Here is a 9,286-nt window from a genome sequence, read left to right as displayed (position 1 = left end):
ATGCCCCATACAGTATAATGCCCCCCATAGCTGCCACATACAATATAATGCCCCCCATAGCTGCGCCATACACTATAATGTCCCGTACAGTCTAATGCCCTCATAGCTGCCCCATACAGTATAATGCCCTGCGCTGTCCCATAAAGTATAATGCCCCCCATACAATATAATGCCCCCTTAGCTGTCCTATACAATATAATGCCCCCATACAGTATAATGCCCCATAGCTGCCACATACAATATAATGCCCCCCATAGCTGCGCCATACGCTATAATGTCCCATACAGTCTAATGCCCCTATAGCTGCCCCATAAAGTATAATGCCCCCATACAGTATAATGCCCACATAGCTGTCCCATAGAGTATAATCGCCCCATACAGTATAATGCCCTCCATAGCTGCCACATACAGTATAATGCCCCCAATAGCTGCCCCATACAGTATAATGCCCCCATAGCTGTCCCATACAGTATAATGCCCCCATACAATATAATTCCCCCCTTAGCAGTCCTATACAGTATAATGGCCCCATACAGTATAATGCCCCCTCAGCAGCTACCGTATGAGCCCCCCTCCCATACCCAGTATAATGCCCCCATATGTACGTACATAATAGAAAAATAATAACATAATTACTTACCTATCCCCATTCTCACGACAGGTGGAGAATCCTTCTCATCCGGTCTGTGCTGTGAGTGACTCGACACAGACAGGCGAGATGACGTCACTACATCGCGCCTGCCTGCGCAGAGCTGCTCGTGGCACAGTGAACGCTGGAGCAAGGCTCCAGCATTGCACTAAACTGTATTTGCGTCCTGAGGACGCAAATACAGTTGAAAGCGCGGTCGATGCTGTGTGGCAACGGGGGCCCTGCAGACCCCCCAGGCTTGCGGCCCAGTTGCAACTGCGACCGTTGCGACCCCTATAGCTACGCCACTGTACAGATACATATATATAGGCACTTAGACACACAAATACACACACACACACAAAGACACACACACACTGGAATTTATACACACACAAACACAGAGACACACAGACAAATAGAGGCACAAAAAACAGACAGACTGAGCACTCACATCTCCTTCCTCACAGGCTTCTTGCAGGTCGAGCTGTGGGCGGAGCTAACTGTGCCTCGGACACCACGTCCTTGCCAAATATATATATGATATGATACTGTGAAATGGTATTTAAAGGTGAACATGCAGTTTGACCTGACCACAGACGTAACAATAAACTAAAAACCCATAAAAGAAGATCTCCAATTATAAATAAACTTTCCATAAATCAATAGTACAAGTGAAGATAAGAAACTTTGTAATAAAACGTATCAAAGAAATATGCCTCTTTCTCCCCTTGTCATGCTCCCCCCCTATTTTCTTAAAGAAGGACTCCAGCATTATTATACATTTTTGTCTATATAGTGCAGTATAGGCTTTTATTAAAGAATAATGTAGAGGCTTTTGTGTATGCCTTGTGTATACTTGTTTTAGTTAATGTGTCATTTTTGGGTTGTCTGCCATCTTAGTTCCTTCTTCAGTTCTGATATGGTTCCCCTAATGGAGCCTACAATTCCCATGAAGCTTCTGGCTTTGCAGAGGCAGAGGGGGCGGAGTCTCATCACACTGCCCTGCGTCCTATCTAAGTGCAGAAAGTGATAGATCAGTGACGCAGAACTTCTGTCCTCACACTGCAGAGCCCTGTGTATTCCTATGTGATGCAGCTTGACACTGCTCTCCCTGCTTCCTGCTAGTGACAGATTTATCTGTCAGCTTTTACACAGGAGACAGTGAGGAGCAGCATCTCATAGAAATACACTGAACTCTGTGCACACAGCGCTCACAGATAGTATAGACAGTTAGTGTATGTCAGCAGAGTTGTATAACTCTGCAGCTAATCATTGTATGGACTCACCTATTATATCACTGCACTCCTGATCCCATAGATAGGGCAGAAATGATCTCTTCAGTTGCACTATATGCATGGGGGGACATAAAGAAAAACAAAGAGGGTGGAGCTGGGTGGGGGATAGGGGGTATCTTAGACACTGCTAGAATATTGCTGTTCAGTTGGCAAAAATTGTCAGAGCGCTTCTTTAACTTTTCAGGTAACAGCTGCCCATAGAAGCATATTGGGAGAGGAGGGGAGAAGGAATCAGAAGCAGGAGACTTGCTAACTGTTTCCTATATACAGCCTACAGTCAAGATCCATTATACAGCAGTAAGGTACATTGTAGCTGAGAATCCAGCACTGGGGTAAGGTAGTAAAACACTTAACAGAAGCAGCATGGAGGGGATTATACAGCAGTCATTAGCAGTGTAGATGTGAATCCAGCACTGGGGTAAGACAGTAACACAACAGAAAAAGCAGCTTATGTCTGTGTCTTTCTCTCCCTGCTCCCTCCTCCTCATGATCCTCTCCCCTCTCCATAATATTGTATTGCCAGCTGTAACCTTATCCCTCAGTGGAGCTTAGAAACCATCTCTTCTCGGCCTCCCTGAATACAGATTCTATAAATGAATTCTGAGTCAGTAAACAGTTAAAGGGGTTGTCCACGACTGAATAACTGATGACCTATCCACAGGCTAGGTCATCAGTATATGATCGGTGGGGGTGCGACACCCTGGGGTCCGGGTGCTGGAGAAACTAGCTACGCCTCTGTCTGCTCCTATAGTACTGCAGCTCGGCCACTATTCCGTGACCGGAGCCATCTGCTTCTGGCATGGACATCCGATGACCGGAGGCAGCCGGAGCAGCTGATTGGTGCAGGGTCCTGGTGTCGGACCCCCACCGATCATAGACTAATGACCTACCTGTGGATAGGACATCAGTTGTCCGGCCAGCGGGGGGGGAGGAGTAAAAGAGCTGATAAGTGGAGAAAGAGGCATTTTTCCCTAAGAAGATATATTAGAAAGTTTCTTACATTGCTTGTGCTATTGATATATGAAGTTTATAACCAGAGGTATGCTTTAAATGAGCGATGGAAGTTGGTTTCATTGGTCATATCTGATTTAGTTAGGGATTTTTAGATACTTTCGTATTGTGTAAATGCAGGTGCCGAAAAAGAGGCAATCATTTTTACATGGAAACTCATTCCCATTATTTCAGATATCTTATGAGGTATGGCCCTTTAACAACCAGCATCCAGATAGTAAAAAATATTGTGAAACTAGTCAGATAGGGGCCAAATTGTCCCATTTATGGTCACACACTTGTCCCCCTTTTCCTCTGGCAGCACTAAAAGTTTTGAGTTGTTTTGACTTTTATGGGGCCCTGCTGTACCTCCATACACCTCCGATTTCATATAGCAGTAAATTTTTTAGAAATTCTCATCTAGAATCATTGTGCAAATTTCTATGACACACAGATCAATGAAAGACAATGCAGCTTTGGTGAACATTTTTAGGAATGGTCCACTGGTAGATAATTATGCATATATCTACAACCCTATTTTTGCTCCCTGAAATGTTCATTACAAAAGCTCAAATCTACACAAAAGAGCAGAATAACACAAATATAGAAGATCATTTTTTATTAAGGTTTACTGTAACGTTCTCCATATTTTACTCCTTTTCCTGGATTCTATCCGCATTTTACTACTTTCTCCCACTAGGTGGCATAAAATGGCCATTTTTCCCAGCATGACAATTAGAGCAGCACTGTACATTCCTTTAGTGGGGTGGGCACCCAGGGAGTGGAATATCACCCCCTTCGGAATAACTCATACAGTCTCCCAATACAGCTGTTTTCCACTTTGTTTTTGGCATCATCTTAAGTTGGAGGCTTCAAAAAGTAAGGGGCTCCCACTCTGACCTATTAACACTCACTATGGAAACATAAAGGTGGTCCTAAATTCCCCACCCTACTATTCCCTCCTGCCTCCTTCGCACACACCCTGTTTCTGCCTGCCCTCTTTTTTCCAGTCCTGTAGTTATGTTTTTGGATAGACTTTGGGCTTAGCTTCAGACTGACATCTCAAGGCAAGAGAAGGAGGCAGACTTAGAAGGAGAACTAGACTGTAGAGAAACATAAAGGAACCAGAAACTCCTTATATTATCCCACAAAACTGCAGGTAAAGTAAAGAAAACTTTGTGAAAAAAACAAAAAACAAATTAACTGTGAAAATGTTCAGCTGGATGAAGAAAAATGAGAAGAACAAGAAGACCCCAGAAGTCATCCATACGGTCACTGAGGGTCTTAAAGACCTGTATAAGAAAAAGTTGAAACCAGTAGAAGAGTACTACAGATTCCACGACTTCCATTCACCAGCACTGGAAGATGCTGACTTTGACAACAAGCCCATGGTGTTGGTCATGGGGCAATATTCCACTGGGAAGACCACCTTCATTAAGTATCTCCTAGAGCAAGACATCCCAGGGAGTCGCATTGGACCTGAGCCCACCACCGACTCATTTATTGCCGTTATGCATGGAGAAACCGAGGGGCTCATCCCAGGGAATGCGCTGATGGTAGACCCCAATAAACCATTCCGCAAGCTCAACCCTTTTGGGAACACTTTTCTGAACAGGTAAGCGAATGAGATATAAACACCTGCAATGGGTGAATGTTGACCTGGCCTCAGACAAGTAGAAGGTGCATTATTTGAGAAATTCCGTAATATACTTCTTTTGCAGGAGTCATGTAATAGGGAAGAGTAGCTACAGGTAAAAATTCTCTATGGCAAGGAGAATTTGGTAATTTGGTTGGGAGAATCTACCAGGAATTTGATTTCCCTGCAGCTCTCAACAATGAATAAGATTGGACGGTTGCCTAGCAACAGGTGCTGCTGCCTGTGGGTGACAACTGGATCCTTACATGCCTATAGAGATTCAGCAGGTGTCACTCACAACGCAATAAAAGGTCTGGTGGTGCATGTTACTATGAATCACCAGGACATCCACCCCTTGCATTTCATAGGGAAAACATGGCCGCTAGTTCCAAATACTGTGTATTTTTTTTTTCCATATTTTAATGCTACAATTAGGGAAATACTCGCAGGATGGTCATTGTCTACCTGTGTGAGTTTTTGTTTTTTTTTAAATTAAATATCCGTGTTTTGTCTAGTGTGTTTAATATTAATAACTGCACTATTACCTCCAATTGAGAATATATCACAACATAGAGAGGAGAACCTCAGCTGATTATGGGAAGATGATGGTGAGCTTGTATAATGCAAGATGGGCTTTAAGAGGAACACCCCTGCCCCTTCCAGCAAATCCTGGACATTTCCTAGATGACAGGATCTAGAATATTATTAGCATGTCACTGTTTATGTTTGATGGGAATGGTTTCCTTAGACACGAATGTACCCAAAGTGCTTTATAAACATTGACTTCTTATGTAACGTTATTGACGTATTCAATAACACAGTACAAAGACTAATGGGGTTGAGCTGCAATACCAGATATAGCCCATAGACAAGAGTGGCGCTGTTTTTGCAAGAATTCAGCTATGTTTTTCTAATCTCATTTACCTCCTTTAAGGGGATCATAAACCAGAGGTCCTTTCACTCCAGGATGGAACCAATCCTGAATGATTCATCACAAGGAGATTTTAAAGGACAATTGCTTGAAATATTCGCATTACATTATGTTATGATGATTAAAAAAATTAAGCCTTGTATGGCCAGCTTTAGGCTTGTCATACACGGTGGATGCTGCTCAGACCCTGATGAGATGGAGATTCTTAAAACTTATAGAACTCCTTGTGACACCCAGCAAGACTTCACCAGATCTGTCTTTGCTGTTCTCTGAATCCTTGTGTCATGCTCCGCCCCTTTAGGCCTGCCTCTCCCCCAGATAATAAAACTTACAATTGCTCAGGAATGTGCCTGTTCTGAACAGAATGTTGCATCTCTTCAGTATCATAGAAGAAAACAGTGCAAGTATTGTCAGCCATTTTGAAAGATATGGGCATCTTTATATGGTCACCTGGTCAATGAGTATACATACCAATATATAAAATGGTTCATTCTCCTTCGTCCTAACCGTTGTGTCCCTCCATGGCTATCATTGTCAAACCCCTTTGACTTCTATGTCTAAATGTATGGATACACCAAAAAAGGCACTTCTATACTGAGGTAGAAATACCCACATGACAGCCCACATGTTCTTAGGGTTTCTTTTCAATTTACTGAATAACTATGTGTCCATTCTACTATGTTTTTTGTATGTCAATTAACCATACTTTATTCCCATTTTGGATAGGTTCATGTGTGCCCATATACCCAACCAAGTTTTGGAAAGCATCAGCCTAATAGACACTCCGGGCATCTTGTCTGGGGCCAAGCAGCGTGTGAGCAGAGGTGAGTGATATGCCCCAGCATATGGCGACCAAAACACCCACACTTATTTTGTACCGTGCAAATCAGAACAGACACTCAATAATACATTATGACGGATTCAATACATGGAAGATCATACATAATAATATAATGTATACCTCTGCTGAACGTACTTCAAAGCCACTTCTCTTCATCTCATTCCTGATCCAACCAGCAGCTGAATCATCCCATTGCCTCAGCACTGGATTGTCTCAAATAATCCATCACATGCGCAAATGGGCACTGAATTGAGAACGTGGGCACAGGATTGGTAAAACCATGCCCCCTTCCCAGGTCAGATGACCTCCAAAAATAGTTTTCTGGGAAAAACAAAATAAAAAAATATGAATGATTAGCAACTTAAAAGGAAATCTCAACTTGAAGAAGTCTTCTAAGATGTCAATGATGGCAATTATAGGTCAAGTGGCTGAGTCGGCTGGCCATCTAGGCCAGTAAGGAGAGCTGACAGGGTTCACATGCGGCCTCTTGTTTGGTAGAGTACAGGGCTGAATCGTGGTTGTGGGTATACCCATTTTTCCTTAAAATAAAGAGCTCTATTGGGTGACAGTTTCTCTTTAAAATCTTCCTGGACTCATCGAGAAAGCCTGTGAGTCCTGCTTCCCCCGCCCACACACAGTAATTGACAGCTCTTTCTGCATGAGTTTGTATACAGGGAGAGCTGTCAATCCCTGTGAGTGGGCGGGGGGAGCAGGACTCACAGGCTTTCTCTATGAGACCTGGCAGCAGTTAAACAGATTTTTACATGAAAATACTGAATCAAATCTTAGAAAAATATATATCCCTGAGCTCAGCATCTCGCCCTCTGTTATATCCTTCCCTTAGATTGGAGACCTGACAGGGTTTTTTTTGGCTGACCTTTAGGTACCTGCAGTGCTTTCCTCCCCTAAAATCATCTATAAATTTGAATTAAGTGACTCCATGTCTGCCATCTATGACAAGGAAACAGGTAACTTTTAGGAAGATTGTCCACGGAGCTGGGTCAGACTTAGTGCAGGATGTCCCATCCTGTGTGTTTGGAGAAGGGAAGGGCAGAGGGCAGCAGGAATCTGCAACCATTAACCGATCTAAACATAATCCGCTATTGTTTATGGAAATATCCCTATTCTCTAGGAGTGGCTATAGCTCTGCTGCTGGCTCTCTGCCTCCTGGCTCCAGTATATAAACACCAAGTAATGGGAGTCTGCAAACCAGCCATGCCCTAGAGATATCATAGGAGATAAGTTACCTCCGTATATGACAATTAGTCATTATGTGTCAACATAACGATATCATAAAATTACGGATTAATTATATAATATGGAAAGTAAAAAACTTGTACCAATACATTATATCAACTGTCATAGGTCAACTTTATACATTGGCATTCATGTATGAAAACGGGGTCTATAGCTATGAAAATTGGGCAACCTGCTGCTATTAGACTCTGTACAATTTAAAGCAGGAGTATCCATCCTGTGGCTTTTCAGCTGTTGTAAAACTACTAAAAGAAGGGTCAAACGCTAAACTGTTCACAGGGTGTCCCGCTCCTGGGACCGTCAGTGATCATCTGTATGTAACCTGTTGCTACAAGTGTTGAATTCTTCTACAGTGCCACAGCAGGTGAGATTAAGTATTACATGGCTCTCATTGACATCAATGGGCTGTTTTTATAATGTCCGGACAAGCTAGGTCCTCCAGAACAAAAAATGATAGCACACTGGCACTATATGATTTAGGATTGTAATATTTGTAAGCAGGGCAGTTTCCTCTTATTCTAAAACTGTGTATTATAATACATATTAGAGGGCATCTTAGCGCTGTTATACTCTTAACTTTGATATGTATAAGGAGGGAAGTTTGACACTATTAGACTGTACTGTAATACATGTGGGGAGGGCATCCTGGCACTATTAGATTATAGGAGGGTAGCTTGCCACGTTTTTAACCTGATTTATTATACATATGATACATATACAGTGAAGGAAATAAGTATTTGATCCCTTGCTGATTTTGTAAGTTTGCCCACTGTCAAAGACATGAACAGTCTACTGTAGAATTTTTAGGCTAGGTTAATTTTACCAGTGAGAGATAGATTATATATAAAAAAAACAAAACAGAAAATCACATAGTCAAAATTATATATATTTATTTGCATTGTGCACAGAGAAATAAGTATTTGATCCCTTTGGTAAACAAGACTTAATACTTGGTGGCAAAACCCTTGTTGGCAAGCACAGCAGTCAGATGTTTTTTGTAGTTGATGATAAGGTTTGCACACATGTTAGATGGAATTTTGGCCCACTCCTCTTTGCAGATCATCTGTAAATCATTAAGATTTCGAGGCTGTCGCTTGACAACTCGAATCTTCAGCTCCCAACATAAGTTTTCGATGCGATTAAGGTCTGGAGACTGGCTAGGCCACTCCATGACCTTAATGTGCTTCTTTTTGAGCCACTCCTTTGTTGCCTTGGCTGTATGTTTCGGGTCATTGTCGTGCTGGAAGACCCAGCCACGAGCCCCTTTTAATGTCCTGGTGGAGGAAAGGAGGTTGTCACTCAGGATTTGACGGTACATGGCTCCATCCATTCTCCCATTGATGCGGTGAAGTAGTCCTGTGCCCTTAGCAGAGAAACACCCCCAAAACATAATGTTTCCACCTCCATGCTTGACAGTGGGGACGGTGTTCTTTGGGTCATAGGCAGCATTTCTCTTCCTCCAAACACGGCGAGTTGAGTTAATGCCAAAGAGCTCAATTTTCGTCTCATCTGACCACAGCACCTTCTCCCAATCACTCTCAGAATCATCCAGATGTTAATTTGCAAACTTCAGATGGGCCTGTACATGTGCCTTCTTGAGCAGGGGGACCTTGCGGGCACTGCAGGATTTTAAGCGTGTAACTGGTCTGGAGGAGGCTGAACTCTTAATGGTTGTCAGGGGATCAAATACTTATTTCTCTGTGCA

The 9,286-nt window shown here is 42.7% G+C and overlaps 1 protein-coding gene across 1 annotated transcript in view; it reads left to right on the top strand.

Annotated features, from left to right (window-relative positions):
* The first annotated feature begins 3,803 nt into the window (after positions 1–3,803).
* Positions 3,804–9,286, top strand: part of EHD2 (EH domain containing 2) — a 32,315-nt gene continuing 26,832 nt past the window's right edge. Inside the window, exons 1-2 of the mRNA XM_075836228.1 lie at positions 3,804–4,531; positions 6,210–6,307. Of these exons, the coding sequence (XP_075692343.1) occupies positions 4,128–4,531; positions 6,210–6,307 (502 nt within the window). The 5' untranslated portion in view covers positions 3,804–4,127. The remainder of the gene's footprint in view (positions 4,532–6,209; positions 6,308–9,286) is intronic.

This window comes from Rhinoderma darwinii, chromosome 8 (assembly GCF_050947455.1).
Source record: "Rhinoderma darwinii isolate aRhiDar2 chromosome 8, aRhiDar2.hap1, whole genome shotgun sequence".
NCBI lineage: Eukaryota > Metazoa > Chordata > Amphibia > Anura > Rhinodermatidae > Rhinoderma > Rhinoderma darwinii.
The sequence above is the reverse complement of the archived record's forward strand: the minus strand, read 5'-3'. Positions and strand labels throughout refer to the sequence as shown.